Genomic DNA, 23,593 nt, shown 5'->3' with positions numbered 1-23,593 from the left:
GTTTCTCACAAAGAATCCTCGCAACATGCCACCCAAACATTTAACGAACCAGTCTCTAATCTAATTATTTAACTATCCATGGCTTATACGACTATACACCAATAAGTATCTATATGGTCTATGCCCGATGAGTTGTTATATTTAATTATTATATTTATTGACAACAAAGAGCTATAGAAGGGTGGAATTGATATCGGTTTCAAAATTGAAGCTCAAATTTAAAAGTTATAGCAATTTTAATTTTAGAGACTAAATTGAATTAAATGCAAAACTTGATGGAGTATTCAAAAATGAAATTAAACTATAATATGCCTATAGTAGGATGATATAAGGTATTTGGAATTGATAAATTGAAATGAATTATCGTATAGATTGGGATTTAAACCAATCAAAGGAAAATCGAAGAAAATATAAAATTATAGATTAGTCCTCGATGTTTTGCTTCTTGTTATTTTTTCTAGGTAATTTCATACAGAATTTAATATGTTAGTTCTTATTATATTTGTATTGAATTAATTTTCTTGTTAGTTGAAGTGTTGTGAAAATAATTATTTTGGCATCGAATGGATTAAATCGTAAATTATGATGTATGTGACAAATACGAACTAATACGAGTTACAGAATGGATATAAAATGTTTACAAGATTGAAATATATATATGATGATGATGATGTTATAGAGATTGAGTTGGTATGAATACAATATTTATGCCCGCGTCAACTTAGTAAACGATTAGGATACGAATGGCATGTCATTAAGGTTCAAAAAGAAATCGGGTGTTGGTAAAGGATTTCTTTATCAATGGCTGAGATCCAACATGTGTTGCAGATTCTCGACAGCTTGAGTGAGTAACATTGAATAAAGTTTATAAAAGCAATCCTGATCTATAGCTTGTGTGAGCAGCCCCAATATCACAGCTCGTGTGAGTAGACCGAATATTATAGCTTGCGTGAGCAAAAATCAGTCTTGTTTATCCGAATTTAATTTAATATAGTTCTACACACGAAAACTAGTGATTAATGGAAATGAAATGTTTGGAACGATTGAATGTGAATTCATTTGTAACGCTTATGAGATGAGCTTGGTTTGAGTGGTACTGTAATACCCCAAAAATTACTATAGTAAGAAAGTAAGATAGTATCCTTGATATAGTAAAATAAGGAAATAAAGTGACGAAAAGGGAAATTTTGATTTATGTCAACATCGGGAAGTATATTATGACATATTAATGCAAGAAAGGACTAATTCACAAAAGTGAGAAAAGTTTTGTTGCCTACGAGTAAATACTTAAAATTTGAGGGGTTAAAGTGTAAATATGAAAATTTGAAGGATCAATAGTGCAAATATTTTAAGGGTGGAATGATCTAGAAACTAAGAAAAATGGATGAATTAGGAATAAATTGAATAAGTGAAGAATTATGAGGATTAAATCATAATTTTACCAAATTAAGTGATGACTCAAGGATGAAATTTTAAAATATCATGAAGGAAAAATGGTCAATTAGAAGAAGAGAGAAATCTATAAGGGAATGATAATGTTGGTGATATTTTAGATAATTAAATAAATATTAGTTTCTAATATTTTGATTTGATTTTTTTAATGATATTTTATTTATTTATTTAGTATATATATATATGTGTGGAAAGAAAGATGAAAAGCCACCATCCCACCATTTTTCCCATGCATCAACATGAGAAGAAGAGAGAAAGAAAGAAAGTTTTGCTTTATTTACAATTTGGTCATTCCACTAAAAATTTACCATTTTCACCTAGAAATCAAAAGAATTTCTATAGCCATCAATAGAGAAAGATAAAAAGAAGACTATGGGGAGCTAGAATATTAAGTTAGATTCAAGTAATAGAAGCTGGAGAAGAGAGAAAATCAAGTTAAAGGTTGAAACCAATAGGACAAGGTAAGAACATCAAGATTTCAACATATTTTTAAGTGTGATATTATTGAAAAGCATGGAATTGATGTTATAGTAGAGTTTTCTTATATAAGGTATATATTTTTGACATATTAGTGAAGTAAAATAAGAGAAAGTGATGGGAAATATTATAGAGAAAGGGAATAAAAGTGTTATAAACTTAGTAATCAACATTTCGCACTAAAACAGTTTTGGACAGCAGCAGTAGGCTAACTTTGAAAAATCACCATAAATTGTGAAAATCAAATTAGAGGATAAAAAAACATGAAATTAAAGCTTATTAAGTCTAGTTTCTCATAGAAGAAACTATATAAGTAATGGAATTGTAAATCACGAGATATAATAAATTTTTGTGAGATAAGGTCAAAATGAATTCGGGCTCCCCTATTCTGACTTTGGAAAATCATCAAAAATTGGAGAAAAATAATTAGGGGCTTAAATTTATATTTTTAAAATCTAAAAATTAGTATATTTTCAAGAGAAACAAACAGGAACATCATTCGAATCCCGTACGAGGAGATAATTAATTTTTAGTGAAGAAGGGTCTGAATTGTCAGACAGCAGAACAAAGGTGATTTAAAGAATAAATTGTACTTATTGGCTAAACCAAAAATTCTGAAAACTTTATGGTAAGAAGATATGTGATCTAGTTTTAAATAAAACTAGAGGATCCTAATTTGGAGTTCTGTACCTAAAGATAAAAATAATTTAATAACTATGACACGGATGGATAGTTTTGAATAAATTTATAAGTAAATAGTGAAATCATAGATAATGTTCCTTATAAGCATGTTATATAAATTAAGGATGTTTAATGGAGAGGAGGAGGAGGAAAATAAATATATGAATATTCTGCTAGCATGGGTTTGCATTAAAAATGGTTAATTTGCTTGATTTGGGCTTAGGCACTAAATTGAATAAAAAGTAAAACTTTAGGAATAATTTTGTAAAATGTCAAAAATGATCAAATTGCATGAAATGATTTGTTTTATTATTTAAATTAATAAATTGAATGAAATATTAATTTAGATCAAGATCGGGTAGAAAATCTAAGGAAATGGAAAATTACCAAAATGCCCTTGTATCTTGGTATTTCTGCAAATTAGCCTGGTAAGTTCGTATGAACTATATTCTGTACAATTTTGATTAAAGTGAATGTTATTTGGTGATGAATAATATATATGTATATGTGTAAGTATTGAACTGAATTTAGAAAATTGAAGTGAATAAGAAATATGTGTTAGTATTGAATTGAAAATTGATTCGTGAATGAAAAAGTGAATTTGATATTGAAAGTAACTTTTAGAATGAATGTGAATTTGAATTGAGAATTGAAAACTCTATTAACTAGTCGGGCTAAGTCGGATATAGTTGGCATGCCATAAGATTGGAAGAGTACGGGAATTTATCAGCTAAGCCGATCAGGCACTTTATGTGTCGTATATCAGGCACTTTATGTGTCATATTTCAAGCACTTTATGTGTCGTATTTCAGGCACCTCGTGTGTCATATTTCAAACACCTCGTGTGTCGTATCAGACACCTCGTATGTCGTTTCAAGTACTTATGTTTCGTATACTGATCAGGTACTATGTACCATTTTAGACACATTGTGCCGTACTGGTGTGTTTGGTTGGAATCCACGTATCCGCCAAAGCCCAAGTCTGTTAATAGGGGTAATTAAATGAAAATTTAAATCGAACGAAATGAAACAGTTGAGCCATTGAAAGGAAACATGATTGTGGAATATAATTTGAAAATGTGAATTGAATATGAAAATGTGAATAGAAAGCATGAACTAATTTTTCATGAGATAAATAAAGGCTCAATGTAATAGTATATGATGTTAACAAATGAAAGCCAAATTGAATTATAAATATTGAGAAATGATTTATTATTGGTATTGATCTGAAATAAATGTAACCATTGATATTTAAATGATATAACGGGTAAAGTTCTGAAGTGAGATAACATGAGTTTGAAATGAACTATTACCGGTATGTACGCGAAATTCATGAAAATGATGGTACATGAAATATCAAAATAATGAAATGAATGATATATGCCTATGAAGAAACGACAAGAGAATGATATGTATCATGACATGTAAATGGATGATTATCTTTAATATGTTGATACAAGAAAATTATGCATGATGAGTTTATATGTAATGTGTGCAAGTACGCTAACTAGTATTGTTGCTTGATGCTTAGGCAAGTGTCAAGCTATTGGTTGAATGGTAATATGATTATTTAATGGAAGCATTGAATTGATAAGTATTTGAGTGAAAATATGCTAGTGCTCATGAAAAAGTGGTATGGTTTAAATTATGCAATTTCTTATGAAATGACTTATCATGTGATCAATTCGGAAAAGGCTTTAGTTAAATGCACTAGCTTGTGACTATGGTTGAACGATATGTTTATGACTTGTGTGTCACGCATATGGAATAAGTGTGGAAAGTAAAAAAATGCAAATGAAAATAAAGAAATTATGAAAAGTTAAAGTTATATAAAATCCTACTAAGCTTGGGATAATATGTAAGTGATACGGTGGATTTATTCACCTTGTGGGTTGTTGAATATAGCTGCATGAGTATTGTGGTATTAATAGTGGATTGTTCTTGATATGTATAGATTTCATATTTGAAATGAATTAATATGATTAAATTCTATACGAGCTTACTAAACATTCATTGCTCATGTATTCGCTTTCTTCTACTTTTTAGATTATCGAAAGCTCAATTAGGTTGGAAGCTTATCGGAGACATATCACACTATCCATTGGTTATATCAATATGTTCAAATGATTGGATTTTGGATATAGTGGCATGTATAGGTATTTTGTTTAATAATGACTTATTTCCATTCACACAAGCAGAGACACAGGCATGTGTCCCTTATTTCTAATAAAAATTTTGAAAAGTTGGGAAATATCCGTATTTAATTCGTAAAGTTCGGTAATGCTCTGTAACCCTGTTCTAGTAATAGATAATGGTTAGTGGTGTTATAGGTACAGGATGAAAGAATATGATTATATATGTATATGAATTGTATTATATGATTAGACTATGGTAATGAACTAACCTATCGGTTGTTGCGTGAGATTGTATAAGGATGCCAATGAAATATTGTACTATGTGACATTGTGATTTCAATTGTTAATGTTTTTTTTAATGTTAATGTAAGTTACGTGAGTTTAATTATAGACTTACTAAGCATTCGAAATGCTTACCAATTGTTTTTCCCTTTTCTATAGATTGTTGGTTTGTTGAACTCGTCGATCGGGTCACATTGAAGCTCACACTATCCAACTATCAATTCAGTAGGCTTTTACTCATTCTAAGCTCGACTATGTGGCATGAACATAGGTGTTTATATGTGTTACTTATGAATGATGGTTTAGTTTACACCTTGGTTAATGTTTGATTTTGGAAAGCTATTGTTCATATATGCAATAGTGAATATTTTGGTAACTTGTGCAACTTTATGTTTGATATTTAAATGGTGAAATGAGTATGAAATGAAATAGTATATGTGATGGTAAGAAATGGAAAATACATTGATGATGATGTTGAATTGAGTAAGCAATTTTGATATGTTTTGTTGGCCAAATGAAGATATGTTGGATAAATTGAATTGAAATGATGTTATAAGGTCTTTGGGATGCATTATGGTATGATCTTGTGCAGGTAAAGGTGTGCAATTATGCTCCAAATGTGAAATTGGTTAGGTTGACATCGAATAAGTACCAAATGGCCTAACTTTTACCAAAAATAGACTCCATGTCGATACGAGCAACTCTCCTTGTCGCAACATTGTTCGATAGCATGTGACGTCCCGATGTTGAGAACCTAGACGTCACAACGTGACAAACTGTTTAGCAACGTCATGACGTAGAGAGGGTGATGTCACGACGTCGGCACCGAATTTTCAAAACTTTACAATTTGGTCATAATTCATGCTTGGGTTAACAAAAGAGCTTTCGTAAGCTCGATTAAGGCTCAGATTTAGTTGTGAATCATATTATAAATGTGTATAAGTAATAAATATTTGTTTGATTGATATATTTATTTTATTTTGATGGAAGTTACTCCAATAACAGATGTGACACCTTGTAGCTCGGACCCAACGATCAGGTCAAATAAAAGGTGTTACAACAGAGAAGCAGGTGAATAATTTTGTCTAGAAATAATCATCTATAGGCGATTGATTACAACTTTTTTTGACCATAAATGTAAAAAAAACAAAGAAAAAGGGCAGAAAATGCAGAGAAATGTGGTTCGCCTTAAAATTCCTAAGCGAAGAACCTTAAAACAAGGAAAACAACAACCAATAGAGAAAAATCCTCAGGAAGCAAAAGCATTTGAAGGCCAGCAACATGGCAACAGAAAACCAAAGAGAAAGATTTGAAAACCTAAAGCAACAAAAATAATTTTAATGTTGAAGAAGAAGAGAATAGATAGGGTTTTCTCAAAACTGTGAGCTTCATCATTTGTATACTTTAATAATTTACACTTAATGACACTCGAACACGTATACCATGAAAAGTTACAATTCATCATTACTTCGAATCCTAATACACGGTTGTTTAGATTTACATTAAATGCAAATGTTTTGGAAGCTTTAAGGAAATCTTTCACCTTAAAAAAATACTCAATACGCACACAGAGCAACTCCGAGTCTTCTAAGCTAATCATTACCATACCACCCACTATTTTTCCACCCGTAGAGATTACAGATGGTAACAAGGCAAGCCACTTTATAATCGGCCCTCTGACTAGGGGAGGGGGGACAATTGTTATACACTTACCTATCTTGGACACATGGCATCATGAGAAGTTACTTGAGAAGAACCTACAAACAATCCTCCACTTTGCACCACTTGGCTGGTTACTAGGTGAACAACCACCCAGATTGACTACCACCTCTTAGGCCACCTACTTTTAGCATGAACACTTTCATCTCCAAGAAGGACCACCTAGGGACCACAGAGGCATAACAACTTCGTACTACCTCAACAAGGAGAATGTCAAAGCAATATCGTGCTTGACGATAATCAATGTGTAACAAAACTACCACCTGGCCAACTACACGATCACCATCACCTCAAGATTGTTGGTGACATGGCATAAATTGAAAAAGAACCCTTTGCTTATAAATACCTTGAAGAAAGAGGAAAAATGAACCATACCATTGACTCTCTTACTAGCCTTAGTCTTTTATCTTCCTCAACATACAACCTCCTCCTTCTTCTCTACCTCTTTACACTTTTCAACTCTCCACCTGTTTAGGAGAACCGACCTCCTATGCACCACCAGTTTCTCCTCATTGTCTCCTTTCTTGCTGATAAGCGGTATCAACAAATATATATTATTCAAGTAAAATAACTAAACTAAATATAACCCAATAACTAATAACCTAATTAAGTCGATTAAGTCGACTATTGAACTCTAATTTGATTAGTTCAGTTTTGTAGATTATGGTTGGTTAAGTCAGTTTAATAAAAAAATGACTGAACTGACAGAAAAAATCAAATGCTCTCCCCCAGTTGAAAGTGTAAAAATGTAGAGAAAAAGACATGAAAATGGAGAGGAAAGTGGGTTATCTTTCTATATCTCTTTATCACCTAAAACTTTTCATTTTCCAACATATATTTAGCGGTATTTATTCTTTAAGAATTAAATAATACATTGTTATATATAATTGAGTTGAAACGATCAAACTAAAAATCAATTGTAACACCTCACCCATTTCAAACGACTAATATAGATGGGAGATGCCATCGAAGCATATATAACTAAGAAATCTTGGATTTATTTAATAATTGAAAGTTTAAAAAATTTGTAAAATAATTAACAATTGTTTTAGACAAGATTTAAAGTTTTAAAAACAATTTAAAATTATTTAGGATTTATTCAGAGTTAATAAGAGGTGGTCGGAACTCAAAATGAGCTTTGAAAGGTCAAAACAACTTAAAATAGTGCAGTGCTAAAATAAATGTAACCAGAATCATTTGACGTTGCAACGTGACTAGCTGAGTTAATAAGGTCACAACATAAGAAAATAGAAGTCGCGACATCATGCATCGATTTTGGGATGTTGAAACTTTGTGGTCACAATGTGACTCACTGAGTTCGCCTAAAACACTTAAAAATCACTCTAAAACCCAAACATCATCATATCATTCCAACATAAATCATGTCATTATAAATCAAAACTTAAAATCATTTAAGCTTAAAAAAACTTAGCATGAACACATCCAAAACAAAACATACATATTTGTTTAAGAGAATCGCAAAAGATGTAACACCTTGTACTCGACCCAATCGTCGGGTTCAAGCTAAAAGATGCCACGTCCATTTCTAGAGCAACTTACGATAAAATATATTCGATTTATACCATTAAAAATTTAAATACGAGTAATACATGCATATGATATGATATGATATGATATGATATATAATCATCTACGAATCATATACAAGCTTACGAAAGCTCTTATGCTAACCTGAGATTGAATTAAGACCAAATTGTAAAGATTGTAAAATATTAAGTTGACGTCGTGACTTCAAGAGTTCCTTATCGCGACGTAACTCACTGACTAGGCCTCGTAGATGTTAAGGAGCTAACGTGGCAGCGTGACCATCTGTTTCCAAAAGGTCCAATTTGGTACATATTCAAGTTAGCCAAAAATACAAACCGAATCTTCCGTTCATTAAATCAAGCATAAGTATCATAATCCAATGTTCATTCCTAATCATTTAGCACAACCTATACATATACATTCATCAAACACCATTCCATTTTGTTTACTGACAACACTTTCCATATACTAACTCAATTCATCCACTTAAAATCATATATGCATATCAACTTCATTTCAATAGTAATAATCTCAAAATATAATTTGGACAATACCGTTATGTCATATCTAGCTAGCCATTACTAGCTCAACTTCAACATGATTTATTATACAAAAACCAACTCAACCTAGATGCATACCATATATTTAACAAAACGAAACTATACAAACATTGTTGAGTCAAGGTTTACTGTTTGGATGCTAGATCACGCCTTGAAACTTTGAAATTTACCTATACCTACAGATGGAGAAAACAAACCTTACGTTGAGCGATAAAGCTTAGTGGTATTTCCATGATTCAAGTCAAAGTACAAGTTTAAAACAATTGCATACATTATTCTAATATCATCCAACTCATATACTATTTATACCATTTCTCAATCAACACATCAAATATGCATATACCATTAAGTGTACCAATTTTTATCATATGAATAATCCATACATTGCCTTAATTTAACCTTTAATGTTCTATTTTCAAGAATGTCAAAATAATGGTTTCGAGACCATAATTCCAATAAATTACTTCGTGAATATTATTTAATTAGTATATTTATAAGGTCTCTAGAGTCATTAAATTTTGGTTGAGAAATTTATTTGTTTGGATAGTTTAATAAGTAAAAGGATGAATTGTAAAACTACAAAGGTTGAGTAGTTAAATTAAAGGGACTAAATGGACAAATTAACCATGGAAATTAGTTAGTGGGATTTGATGAGGTTATGTTTAATAAAGTGATTTAATTAGGCTTAATTAATGATTTATTAAAGCTTAATTAATAAAGTTAAAGTATTTATAAAAATGTCATAAGTATATATATTAAATTAAACCTAAATTTTTTTTTTAAAATCTCATTTTTCTTCATCTTATTCACGAAAAAGAAAGGAAAAAGCTAGGGTTTTCCAACTTTGATTTTAGCTTTGATTTGGTAAGTGTATTGATGCCCATTTTTAGTAATTTTTATATTTTTGAGTTCGTATCAGTTTGGTCTATAGAGACAAATGAGTTTGTGGGTACAAGTTGAGAATGATTTGTGATGAAACACATTGAGATGTCAAGGTTGATAAATGCTTGATACATAGAATGAATATATGATTATGTTTGAGTGTGTTTGAAGTTGAATTGCACCTTCCATATGTGTATTTTAAAGTGTGTAGGTACATATGCAATAAGGGAGTGAAATTGAGCAAGAAATGGGTCAATTTGGGTTCACATGGGCGTGTGACTCAACCTTGTGACACAGTCGTGTGTCATCTGAAAGTCTTTTGTATGCAAGTCAGTAAGTTACACGTCCTAACATACGACCTGGCACACGGGCGTGTGGGGCATATCAGAGAGTTACACGGCTTGACACATAGGCGTGTGACACGACCGTGTGACCCTACTCAGAGAGTTACACAAGTAAGAACACTGGCTGGGACACGACCATGTGTCCCTTATTCGAAAGTTACACGGCTTGGGAGGTTCCACACGGCCTGGCCACACAGCCATGTGTCTCATGTTTTTTAAATTTTGCTTCTTTTCCCTGAAATTCTAATTGTCTCGATTTAGTCCCGAATTGTTCCCAAGCTATTTTTAAGGCCTTGAGGGCTTGGTTTAAGGATGAAATGTATGAGAATGAATGGTTTACGATATTTTTCTTGAATTTATTGAATGTTTGATGTTTAAAGATTCTAATTTATCAGTAATATTCCATAACCCTAATTCAATGATAGATACGGGTTAAGGGTGTTACATAACTATTCCAAATAAACATACCATACTAACATACTAGTATCAATAATGCTTACATTTATATTCAATTCATAACATTTGATTATTTCAATCTATCATTTTTTAATCGAATAGATTAATTTGTTGTTTTTCCATATCGACCTTCCGGGCTTGTATAATTGATTCGCATGGTCTTTCACATGCTATCGATATTCATATATCGTAAATATGCATTTTTAGTATTACCAATTCATATTTTCAATTCTTTTAGAAAATTATTTTACCAATTTACATTTATATTCTCTATTAATATGACTTGGACTTGAATGGATACACGAATATCAACCAACACACCAATTTGGCATCCAATGCCTCATCAGAATGTCTGAAGTATATAATTTGCATCCAACACTGATTGAAACGTCCAAAGGAAAATGCACCCAACACTCATCGACATATATTCAAAGTAACCCGTACTAAATCTATCCTATGGCAAGCCAACTACATCCGGCTCTGCCCGAACAGTTGATAAGGTAATCAATTTTCCAATTTCATCATATAGTGCAATTCATATTCCATCAGTCTTAGTTCATCATCATTTCACCATTTAAGCATATCATATAACATGTTCAATTCAATTCCATATCAAATATCGTAGATCAATTAAGTCATGTTAGTTTCTATTCTATTAAATTTAGTCCATATATTGACATTCAATCTAAATCATAGCAATTCAATTCAAACAACTATTATCAACTCACCTCAATACCACATTATGCAAAATATCATGAATATACAATAATTGAATTGATCTTTAATTATAGAATTACAAATTGAAATCTAGCGTCACTTGTCATTGACTCTCACTTTTCTTTTCTCTCTTGATGGCCCGACGTCATTTTTAGATAAAAATAATAATTCAACAATTAAAATAAAATTTCCTCCAATTCACATTCAAATACAAAGCTAAACACAATTTTTAATTTATTCAATTTAGTCTCTAAACCTAGGACAACCAAAACTTTCATAATAGGGCTTCAATTAAAATCTAATTTCACATTTATTCATTAGGGACATTATACTTTCTATTCCTAGTATAATTTCATAAAAATTTTATTTTATTCAATTTGATCCCTAATATAACAAGGTTAACAATTAAGCTTATTAAGCTTTACAATTTAATCTTTTCATAATCTAAGCTTAATTTCTATCAATTTCAAGCCTAATTCATCCAATTCTCAATAATGGTAATTTATCAAAATTTTACCAATTGAACAAATTGATACATGGGCCAGCTAAATCAAACTCTCATGATAAAAAAATCTATAAAAATCAAAAGAAAATGGCTTAGGGACTTACTTGAATTTTGGTCAATTGTATTGAAGAAATTTTGAAATTTTTCATGGCTCTCAACAATGGTGGATGGTGATGAAGGATGAAGATGATGTTTTCATCCTCTAACTTTTCTTTTGTACTTAAGTTAATTAATAATTAATCTTAGTTAATTATTGTAATTGTAGTTTACTTTACTTAATTATTAACTAATTAAGTCATCATCCACTTTCCACCATTCCAAATTGGTTTACTTATCATCTTGATCATTTGGATAATTGCTATATAGGTTCTCAAGTCTTTTTCTAATTAAAAATCTATAGTGATTGAACTTTTACAATTTAGTCTCTGGACCTTAATTAACTATTTTTTCGGCTAAATTACCTAACTGAATTTGAATATATTTTTATACTAACTCCGTAAATATTCATATTTAATATTTACGAACTCGGTTTACGGAAATGAGGTTCCGAAACTGCATTTTCCAACACCACTGGAAACTGGGTCGTTACAAAAGAGGCTCAAGTTCATCATTTAACTTTACAATCACTCAAGTATTTAAACAATTGGATTACAACCTTAGAAACTCAATGGATGATGCAATGCTCCCAAGCCAACACCATGACTTCTTAGTAAGTCCAAACTTACACATTTTAAACAACTACTAACGTGTGAGCTTAAAAAGCTTAGGAAGTAGTTAGGGATAATCTTACTTATCTTAATCCTTATTAGTGTTGAGCCCATCCTATGGATTTCATGCTAGTTTTATTCAAGCCATATTTTAGTAGTATTGGTTGTTTCATTTTAATTTACCAAAGTGTAAGGGCTCAACTTACATATTAGCAGTTTGTTAACCAATTTGTTTAATGAAAATATCTATTCAAGACTCTCAAGTAAAGTCCATATTGTATCTTGACATGTTCTTTCACATTTCTCATTTATAGTCGTTAATCTTTATGTGATTTATATTCATCATTTTCATTTCTTTGAACTATGGCATGCTTAAATCATCAATTTCCTTAATATCATTTAAGGTAAGTTCACTAGGCCACACACTATTAAAGCTCATTATCATGTGAAATTATCTTTTACTTATTCATTTAGTTATTTTCATCTCTTTTAGTTACAAGACATTTAATTCATGACACTTACTATTGCTTTTAGCCATCTATAGTAACAATTAAAGTTTATTAACAACATGGAACTCATTTTCGCCCATAGTAAACTTTAGTAAAATTGACTCGGATACGCAGGACTCCCTACCACACCAATGAGCACCGAAGTGCTAAACTGTAAGATAGCGCAAACATCTTTCCACCATACCAAAGAGCTCATAAGAGCATAAACTACACCATACCAAGATGCATGTAAGTGCAAGGCCCGAAAGCGATATAAAGTGCACATAAACCGTATCCTAACATTTCACTATGTCTACTAGGGCACTTTACAATTATTATTAACAAGTATCCACCAAATTTATTAACAAATGCATGCACACATATCATATAAGGGCACCTTAAGTGCCTCCACATAATCATGTTCAAAATCATATTAATAAAGGTCTTTTGGGCGTGTACATTTCCACATGCAGACACCATAAGTTCTTTTCATATACTTACTCATTTTTCATATTTCTTTAGGCATTGTAAACATATCCATTTCATATAATAGCTCCCAAAAGTGTAAAATCCTATTTCCATTGTTCTTTATATTTTACATATCAATTCTCATATTTTAACATGATATTGACTAAAAGCATAAATTCACCAATAAGTCTTATTTATGGCCACAATGCCATCTATTCACATTTTACATTAATAATATAAGTTTATATGTCAAACCATTCTTACTAACATTTTCATTGCAATTAATATCTCCGCATCATAATTTTATTTTACAAAACATTTCTTAAATAACAATTCCAACATAACACATTATGGACTTATTTCATATATTTTAAACCATGGAATTGGCATATGTTTATTACATTTTCCATTCCATATTTATCACCTATAACTTTACCTAATTCATAAACTTTAATATAAGATAAATAAGAATATTCAAGGTACTTACCTTAGTGGATGCTCTAAAACACTTAATCAAAGCTTCCATGAGCTCCACTCTAACATCATTCAAGCTTATAATTTCCATAAATCATCATCTCCTCATTTTCATACAACAAAAATACTATAAAAAATTAATATAAATTCCTTCAAAGTTTTCTTATGACAAATCATAGCAAATATCAAGTTAAAGTTGATGTAGGAAACCATTTCTTACCTTATTAGAGTTTTCTCACTTAAGCCACGAATTATCCCACTAAAATTCATGAAACCCTAGGCTGCCAAGGCTGAAATTGAGGAAGGAAATGAGCTTAGGGGGTTGATTTCATGAGATTTCAACATTATTACAATGTGGATAATGAAATATTTGAGAGAAAATGGAGAAAAAAAGTAAGGAGATAAAGAAGAACAACAATGGCAGCAATAGTTACTGCTACTGGATGGAAAAGAAGAGAAAATTGGCTGATGGGGTTCTCATCCCCCAAAAAAAATATCAACATATGGGTCTTGGGCCCACATCTATCAACTTAAGTCCAAATTTGTCTATTTAAAACTAGGTTCTTAGGATCCAAAATAATTTTAGATTTCAAATATCATATTTAAATATTATTTCCATAATAAAGGTATTGAGAATTAACCAAATTATCCTTTTATAACAATATTGTCATATTTCCCCTTTTATCATTTTTAAAGATTTCTTCTCAAAACTGGATAGTTAGACCAATTCAAGTTCATAATTCCTAATAAATCTTTAATATAAGTCTGAGTGGTGATAATTACAATTTTGCCCTTTTCTAATGAAAATGGAAAATTACAATTTAATCCTTGTACTTTTGATTTTCTTTCAATTTAGTACAAAAGTGATTTCTTTTACACTAACATATAACCCAATATGTTTCCATGGCAAATAATCATTGATAGCTCACTTTCCCATGTTATTCAAATTTTCACTTTAATCCTTAAACTTTTCAAAATTTACAATTTGGTCCTTTTGTCACATTTTGACTTCTAAATTCTTTTCAAAATTTTCCCATCTTAATTATCAACTTTGATTCTATAAGATTCCTTTATCCAACTCATTTTCCAAATTTTCTCACTTATCCACTATATACATTACCGGAATAGTGTCACATGTCCAACCGAAAATTGAGATGTTACATCAATGGTCTAACTAATTCAATCATTGATTCAATTTTGAAAAAAAAACTACCCATATAATTAGTAACCTTTTCAACACTCATTCAAGTGTGACCCGTGTCTCGTTCAATTGCCATCCCGATCAAATTTGTCCTACTACACATTACAAAAGCATGCTTAATATGGAACCAAAATCATATTCAAGATAGACAGCCAGCTTACTCAACGCTAGAGAATTTTTAAAGTCTTGAGGCTGATAAACATACTTCATGGAGAAAAATATACCAAGGATTTTTCTCGTGTTTCTAAAATTTTATACTTACAAAAAAACGAGTTAGACAAAGTCTCAAGACTCGGATCATTTAACTATATATGCTACACAGGGCAAAGGCAACACTTACTGACGAAACAAGCTGAATATCAATTATCAACCTTGTTTTGCAATATTGGCTTTATTGACAACAGGACATGAAAAAAGATCCCTACTGTTGTACCATCAAGATGTCAATATGGTATTTACTTTTGTTGCGCATGTGGAAGTGACTAGTTCAAAAGCAGTGAGAATACGTACACCATGCTTGATGAACATAACCGGAGAATGCGGAGAGCAGTATCAAGGCAGCTTGACCTAGACAAGTGTTCCTCTGTTCCAGTTGAAGGACCAATGAATATATGCCTGCAATGGTTATGGCATAACAAGATATCAATAACAGGCTAGATTGTTAATCATCCGAGTTCCTGCAAATTCACTAGGTGCTCAAAACGAAGTCTGCATAATGAAATTTAGCTAATAAACTATAACCACAACATCGTTTTAACCTTCAAAATTCTGTCAAGGTGCCTGTTCCTCTTGGTGGCATTGCAAGCCACATTCAAATTTGATTGCAGCAATAAGTTCGGGGGACACAGCAGGCTGATTCTGAACCGGTGAATCTTTTACATTCCTCTTATCACCACGGGCTGGTTCATCATTGGCACCCCAACCTCGATATAGTATGACTTTGCTAGGTTCTTGAGAAACTAGAACTGCACCAGTTGCTTCCTGTGAATTTAATATAGACAGCTTTTCTCGTTATAGATATAGCTTAGTTAGGACAACAGTTAAAACAGTTGGAATCCAAGGGAGCAGACCTGCAGCTTTAGCACCACTTCCTGCACAGAGGTCCCTTTAGCCCTCCCTTTCACATTCACTATAGCAAGAGGATGTTTTTTAAAGTGTGTGTTGATTGTTTTTGCCACACCGGTCACAATGTTGCTCCTCCCTGAAAATAAGGCAATCATAACACTAAAATAAGTTTTCCTGATCACCACGAAGACAAGGGAGAGAAATAGAGAAGGGGTGGGACGCGGTGGTCGTTGATCGGCATTGGCAACCAGTGACTTTGTTGACACACTATAGTCTAATATCTTTAGCTATGTTGCTTGTACTCGGTTTTTAAGTATTGGATACAAGCATGTGCCTTACATGAGTATGGTCAGATTTTTTTATGTTTGTGTATTTGGAAGATCCTTAGAGGCTGTATCCCCATATTGATGTGTCGAATACGGGCCTTTCAAGAAAAATGAAGACTCAGAGAAACATAGATCTTTAGTACAAAAGAAACAGCATCACTTCCTCAGCAAAAGGCATCGATGATAAGATAGAATTTTGAATGTCACTTCAACATGTGTATATTAGTGTTAAAAATGCAGCAAGTTATGCAGATAATAGTGAGCACCCTAAACAGAAACAAAAACAAAAACCTAAGCTAAAGATACAGCTAAACACATGGAGCTCTAATCGCTGCAGGTACTTGCCATAAAGCTCAAACCACAAAAGATCACAGTAGAATCAGTTGATTCGGAAAATCGAAACAATAGAAGTCAGAGATAATCACCAACTGCGAGCACGGGACGTTTCTTCATATTGAGAGCTTGCTTTCGTAAAAGAAGTCTTTCTTTGTTAGAAAGAAACTTTGCTGTTGAAGCCATTTTATTCGAGACATTGTCAGCTGCTGGTGAAATCAAAACATCCAAATTTTTGCTAGCAGATTCGACCATTGATTCCATCGGCCCATTATTGTAAGCATTTTCTTCCTGCTTAAAACAGGTGGGAAATATTAGGAACTTACGAAACATAAGAATATTAAAATAACAAAGGAGCATGTACCATAAGGTTATCATGGTGAGATGAGGATTCAACCATTTCAAATTGAGAATGCAAAGCCCTCAATTCGGTATTATGTTTTCTTCTGTTCACAGATTCTGATGAAAATTCAGGTTCTGTTTTATGATTCTCGACCCCATCATGTATTGAAGATGGTTCCACAAGCACTTGTTCAGAAGGCTCGCTAATACTAACTGCAGCAACCATTCTATCATTTTTCATGGAAGTTGACTCAGATTTGTCTTTTGCCTTCCATAATCAAATCAAATGCCATTTTAGATGTTATATAAACTAAATGCGTTTAAAATTTAAATTGAGAAAAAGAGTGCAATGAAACTTCCAAATGAAATTAGTGCGCACTGGCATTCACTGCTAGGCTAAGCAAGGTGTTCAAGAACTATTTTATAATTTATAGTTTAACAACAGAATCACAAACTTTTGAAAACAAAAGCTAACTATTTCGCATTTTCAGCATTTCATACTTAAACTACCTACCTCTAAATGCCCTTCTGGAGATGCATGATATTCAATATCTGATCTAGCACATTTGACTGACTGCAATGTCTCCATTTCCTCTTCTACCTTCAATGTGACAGAAAAATGTAAATTACTTAAAAATAAATAAATCCACTAATAAATAGCAAACATGATGTAAGCTCACCGATGGCAATCTTGATTGGTCAGCAGCTAGCGTGTTACTTGCCTCTTTGTCTACAACCTGTGTCAAAGAAGTGTAACACAATTTATATAAACTGGTTGGATACTTATAGGATGTTTGAGGGAAAGTAAATAACTGAACCAATGAAAAATATAGGGTGACCATCTTACCAATTGGTGCTTCAGTTCATCTATGTTTCTTGTAAGCTTCAAAATATGTAGTTTCAAAGACTGCAAAAATCAACATAAACAAAGAATAAGGAACCAAAAAATGTTGAAAGGGTATACAATCTTTGGGAAGATACTTCCTTTTTCTTCTTTCCCATTTCCCAACAGTCTTTTAGGTCACTTTTTCTTTGAGCCTGCAAACTATACGAAAGTGTAGGAAGTATACAAAACAAGATAACTAAATTTTACCTTACGCCGCTGTTCCTCTAAAGAGCGCTTCATTGCCTCTCTTTTAGTAAGAAGTGTCTGAGGTCTCAGACAAGTAGGCCGTTCATAGTTCTTTCCACGATAAAAGATGATTGCATAACCCTTGCTTACCCTCTCCACAGCCACTAATATTCCACCACTTTCTGCCTCTAATATTTGTGCTTCTTGGTGAACAGCTTCAACATTTGTCTCCTTAGAAATTATCTTCACAAGTTCCCTGTACTTCCAATGAAGATGCATATTTTCAACTGTTCCATCAAATACTCCCCGTCTACCTAAGCACAAATGATAAAAAACACTAATCTGTGAGAGTTAGGTTGATAGGTGGGTGTAATTTGAAAGTGCCCTTTAGATTGCCTCCCAAATTAACCCATTGGATCCACTATTTCAAGATCAAAGGCTTGAACTATGTGGCCAAACTCACCCAATAGGAGGAAAGGCTTCATTCTCAGGCCAACCTTCCGAAGCATATATCTTTCTTCTCGAGTTATACCCTCTTTGTCAATTTCAGATTGTTGAGGGATCACCTCCTGCTCCAGCTCCGCTAGAAGTTTCTCGGCCTTTGCTTTCTTCTCCAGTGCCTGTATTGGAAGAAATGTTGCATATATTAAATAAGATTTCACCACGACAGCAGCCAACAGCAGCAACTTAGTAGAATAGTACCATAGATAACTTCGAGCTAGTCCTTTTAATAGTTGCTTCAGCAGAGTTCAAGTTCTTTCGGATACTGAAAACATCACTTTTGCGATCCTTGGCACTATTAATATCATTTTCAGAGGCAATTTTAGCACCCTCTCCATGTACCTCCTGCATGGTTTTTCCACTCTGATTCTCCGCATGAATTACATGCTTTCTCCGCTCTTCTATTGCAGAAGAAACAGCAGAAGGCAGGAAATCTTTTCCCCTATACAGGACAATAAAGTCCTTATCTCGTGAGAGCAAAGTTCCTCCAGTCAGCCACTGAAACAAAAGTACTTTTGATTAATAGAAGGCACTGACAAAACATACTGCACCATAAATAGCTCAACAACTAACTACAGTGAATAGGTTCAAATATAATTATTTTATAACACCCTTTTGATTAAACGAACTGTAATGTAGTGAGAAATCTCCATGATGCAGCCAAAGAGAGACTAACACTTAATGTTTTACTCAACAAATCTCAGCATTTAATATTATTTAAAATCTAATGTTCAGTTAAAAATTTCAAGGTACATTGAAATCAGCATGCCAAGCAACTAAGGTCCAAGGATTATTCATTGAGAGAGGCATGAAACATCAACAACAAAAAAGTCCCCTCAGAAGAATATAGTGGCGAAGTCAAAGTGCTAATTGAAATATAGTACAGTAGATAAAAGGATTTTGTTGATACTGCTAGTAAAGAGAACATATGCTCTTGCTACTTTGTCCGCTAAAATATTGAAGGGGAAAAAAGGGTGGGAATCTGTTTTGGACTCTCATCAAGGCAGTTGTGGAATGATATTCAGATGAAGACCAAATATGACTAGCCAAAGGCAGCAGCACAAGTGCTTGAACCTTAAATAAACAGAAAGAGAATGGAATGTTTTTTATCACAGAGTGGACAATAATATATGTTTAACTACTCTTATACCTATCTCTTGCCATAAGTGAATCCAAATTCAAGCATTTGAATGGAACAATACATCTCAAGGGTGCCCCAAACCACCCACCATGCCACACACGCACACCATAAGAGAAAGTAACATGTACAGGTTATCACTAACCTTCAACTCTTCTGCCATCAATTCACTATTTGTGTTCTGTACACCTCTCTTTACAGCAATTTTGGCAATCTCACATTTTTCCCAGAGCTTGATAATGGATGCAGCCAATCCCTGAAGTTTTCTATTTCTTCCTGATATGAATGGAAACAAAAGTAAAATGGATGTACATCAAATTAATATAAGTAAAAATTAGGAGTTAGATCTACCTAATGCAAAATGACAGGGCAGGGGTCGACCAAGTCTTCTTAAAGTGGTCATTTCATCATTTGTGAGCAGTGACTTCACACCATAAGGAAGAAGGCGGAAAGGTCTCCTATATCCAGGAATAATAGCAGGTAGGAGATCACCGTCGACTGGAAGAGGCTCATATCCCCACCAGTCCGTAAACCTTGGACCCAATCCATCTAACAGGCGGTCAGCTTCTGCAACAAGTTCTGCCTCACCTGGCAGTTGAAACCTTACCCTACTTGGAGAGCCAACACCTTGGATTAGTGCTCGTTTAGTCATTTTGTCAGTTGCTTTAGGAGTAGAAGTTTTTACACCATTGAATTCAGATGAGCAGCTTTCTGTTTCATCGAGTTCCTTATTATCCACATTTGTATCTGATGAAGCATTGGATGAACTGTCATGTGTTCCTATTTTATCAGCTGAGAAATAAGGATACTTGTAATTGGCTCCTCTATATAATATTATTTTACTTCCAGATCTCCAAATAACCAATCCTCCAGTTTTTCTCTGAGATTATCAATACAGAAACCCAACATTAGAATCCTAACATAAGCTACGTAGGAACCAGATGAATTAATACTATTATATGCAGAATCTGCAAATCATTTAATCCAATTTTAACCGCCTAAATGTGTTCCTATAAGATCTTCATGAAACCATTAACAATGGACTGGAAGTCTGGAAGTTAAACAGTAACACAGTATCATGGTTATTAAACTGTGAGATTATTAAAACACAATTAAATGATGATAAATCTTTTAACAAATAGCATTCAATCTTCAAAACTAAGAGAATGTACAGTTTCTCTTTCAACCACATCCCCGGTGCTTAACACTGTGTCATGTTTATTAGATGGCATGATTGTTGAAACATAATGAAATGATGACAAAGCTTTTAACTATACTCGATAATAAAAGAATTTACAATTTCTATTCAATAATTCAACCACACTACCACCTCAATCAATCCCAAATCTTTGCCTATCATGCTTATATTTTAATTATCACAAGTTCATACCTACTGCATGTTAACAAATGACACCAAGTAAATCATTCAACATCCAGAGGAACACTTAAAATCTTAGACTTTGAAACTTTTAACATCCAGAGGATGGAAAATGATTGCATCAAATTTGGTAGTCCAAGTGGAATTATATTTGCATTCATTCACATAACATAAAAACCTTAAAAGCAAATCAAAATAGCAACTTCAAAGCAAAGTAAAACAAGTACATTGATTGATAAAAACAAAATTAATGAAAAACAACGAACCTCCAAAACCTCATGAGTCCTCTTCATATTCATTTTACAAATATCCTCACAAACAATTCTAACTACTTCACTCTTTCTCCACCTTTCGTGGATCCCATTCACAATTCCCTCCGTAATCCCAGCTTTCCCAACCTTCAACTTCCGTTTCTCACCAATTCCCACCGTCCTCAACCGTTTTAGCTCCGCCGCAGACAGCTTCAGCTCAGCCAAACTTGGAACCACCCTCTCCTCCTCCTTCACCCTCCCCATTTTCTTCCTCTCCCTCTTCATGTCCCTGAACCTTACCATCAAGCTCCCCGGATCCGAACCAGGGTCCGGCACCGGGTTCTCCGGTGTACTCCAGCTTGAATCAATCGTATGTCCGACCCGGTACTTTGGTAACTTCTCTGGTAAAGGGACAAAGATTTCTCCGGGGCACCCGGACCCAGATTCGGATTCAGGTTGTGGGTTCGGGGTCTCAGAGAATCCAAGTGACCGGAGCTTGTCAGCAATCCGTTGGATGGCAGACTGAGGAAGGGCTTGATTCTCAGGTCGGGTTATGGAGCTCCGGATAAGGAAGATATATTTACGGGGTTTTAGAGTGGGTTTAAGGTATTGAGGGGAGAGTATCGGAGGTTGAATTAGGGTTGTTGGTAGGAGAGTGAAAGGGGGGTGCTTGTTCATAGAAAGTAACATTTTTTATCATGGGAGAGAGAGGCCAGAAAAAACAAGTACTCAAAGAAGAGCGAGTTATTTGAGACAGAGTTGTGTCATCCTCATATGGCTAAGGCTAACGTTAACTATCACTGTTTGAAACACAGAGAGGATTTTATCGACTTGCTGAGCGGGTAATTTAAGGTCGTTTTGGATTGGGCCTACCCCAAAAATCTTTTATATTCCTTTCTGAACGGATTGACCCGAAGCGATTCGGGTTTTTTTTTTTTTTTTGTAACAAGAAGGGAGGCATTAACAAGAACAGAAGCAGTAATGGGTCCACGAGCATCCTGTTCCTGCATTTGTAGCATTTCCTCTATAGGTTCTTTACTCAGATAAAACCCATAGCTGTACCTTAGAACCTGTTTAGCTATAAAGTTGGCCACTCTATTAACTCCTCTCGGAATATGTTGAATATGGATGCTCCAATGGCGCTTGCATAAATGTTGTAAATCCTTGACCAGCTCCAAACAAGGAAGAAAGTCCGTACCGCTGTTGATTCAATCCACTGCTTCCTTACAATCTGTTTCGAGGATCACTTGTCAATAACCACCATTCCAAGTAATTGACAAACCATCAAAAATACCTCAAGAGTTCAGATTGCAGAGCGGTTCCGACCCCAATGTTTCGAGAAAAACCCAGAATCCATTCGCCTTTATCGTCCTGGAAAACACCACCTGCTGATGCCATACTATCCGAATCAATTCTAGCTCCATCAATATTAATTTTAACAACTCCAGTAGGAGACTTAGACCATGTTGTAACTGAATCGGACAACCTTTTAGAACCAGCAGCATCATTAATCGAATAGAAGTAGCCTTTAGCCATGTATAAGCTTCTTAACACCACCCCCCTTGGACTTAAACATTTGTCCTGAAAAATATACCAATTCCTTTGCTTCCATATATTGAAATAAACAGAAGCAAAATATGGACCCCAATCCACCTCCCTTCTCAAGATATTCCAACAATTTGCAATGCCACCTAAAATCCAACTCTCTAGATCTGCAGCAGAGAACTTGTTCCTCACACTAATTGGAACACATTGATCCCATGCTCCTATAGTAGCAAAGCAGTCTCTAAGAACGTAGAGGGTCGTTTCAGTAGAGCACTTACATGTTGGGCAGATATTAGAATCCGAAATTCCCCTCCTCCTCAATCGTTTGTTATTTGACAATAAGTGTTCCTTAACAGGAATCCAAAGGAATTGCCTCTCTACGAGCTTTGAACATTCCAAAACATCTTCCATTTCCCATCTTTGGGCTCCCAATTGGCACCAATAAGCTTACAAAGCGTGGAAGCCATTGTGCACAATCCATTCTATGTGTCTTACCAAATGCAAAAATCATGGCCTGTAGTAATTGAAGGAGGTGTTACTGAAGCAA

At 33.6% G+C, this 23,593-nt stretch overlaps 1 protein-coding gene and 1 long non-coding RNA gene across 5 annotated transcripts; both read right to left on the bottom strand.

Moving 5' to 3' along the window:
- Window positions 1-8,301: 8,301 nt before the first annotated feature.
- LOC105798290 (uncharacterized) lies at window positions 8,302-14,403 on the bottom strand. 3 transcript variants are annotated; one of them, XR_008188719.1, is made up of 3 exons: window positions 14,115-14,403; window positions 13,908-14,021; window positions 8,302-8,575 (listed from the first exon to the last, which is right to left on the bottom strand). It is a non-coding gene; the product is annotated as an uncharacterized LOC105798290 (long non-coding RNA). The 3 variants fall into 3 exon arrangements; XR_001135002.2 differs by lacking the exon at window positions 8,302-8,575 and adding an exon at window positions 8,793-9,029; XR_008188720.1 differs by having other exon boundaries at window positions 13,908-14,403.
- An 808-nt stretch (window positions 14,404-15,211) lies between these two features.
- On the bottom strand, window positions 15,212-22,327 carry LOC105798289 (CRM-domain containing factor CFM2, chloroplastic). Of its 2 annotated transcripts, none has more exons than XM_012628304.2 (14): window positions 21,517-22,327; window positions 20,224-20,752; window positions 20,018-20,148; window positions 18,936-19,232; window positions 18,697-18,853; window positions 18,255-18,547; window positions 18,009-18,068; window positions 17,842-17,898; window positions 17,676-17,762; window positions 17,184-17,429; window positions 16,912-17,110; window positions 16,166-16,296; window positions 15,854-16,076; window positions 15,212-15,710 (listed from the first exon to the last, which is right to left on the bottom strand). In XM_012628304.2, exons 1-13 carry the CDS (start codon window positions 22,189-22,191, stop codon window positions 15,867-15,869), a joined length of 3,072 nt encoding a protein of 1,023 aa, XP_012483758.1. In that variant the 5' UTR covers window positions 22,192-22,327; the 3' UTR covers window positions 15,212-15,710; window positions 15,854-15,866. The 2 variants fall into 2 exon arrangements, with proteins under 2 accessions (XP_012483758.1, XP_012483760.1); XM_012628306.2 differs by having other exon boundaries at window positions 17,217-17,429.
- Window positions 22,328-23,593: the final 1,266 nt, after the last annotated feature.

This window comes from Gossypium raimondii, chromosome 9, assembly GCF_025698545.1.
Source record: "Gossypium raimondii isolate GPD5lz chromosome 9, ASM2569854v1, whole genome shotgun sequence".
Lineage (NCBI taxonomy): Eukaryota > Viridiplantae > Streptophyta > Magnoliopsida > Malvales > Malvaceae > Gossypium > Gossypium raimondii.
Note: the sequence above shows the minus strand (reverse complement) of the source record. Positions and strands in the feature narration are given on the sequence as shown.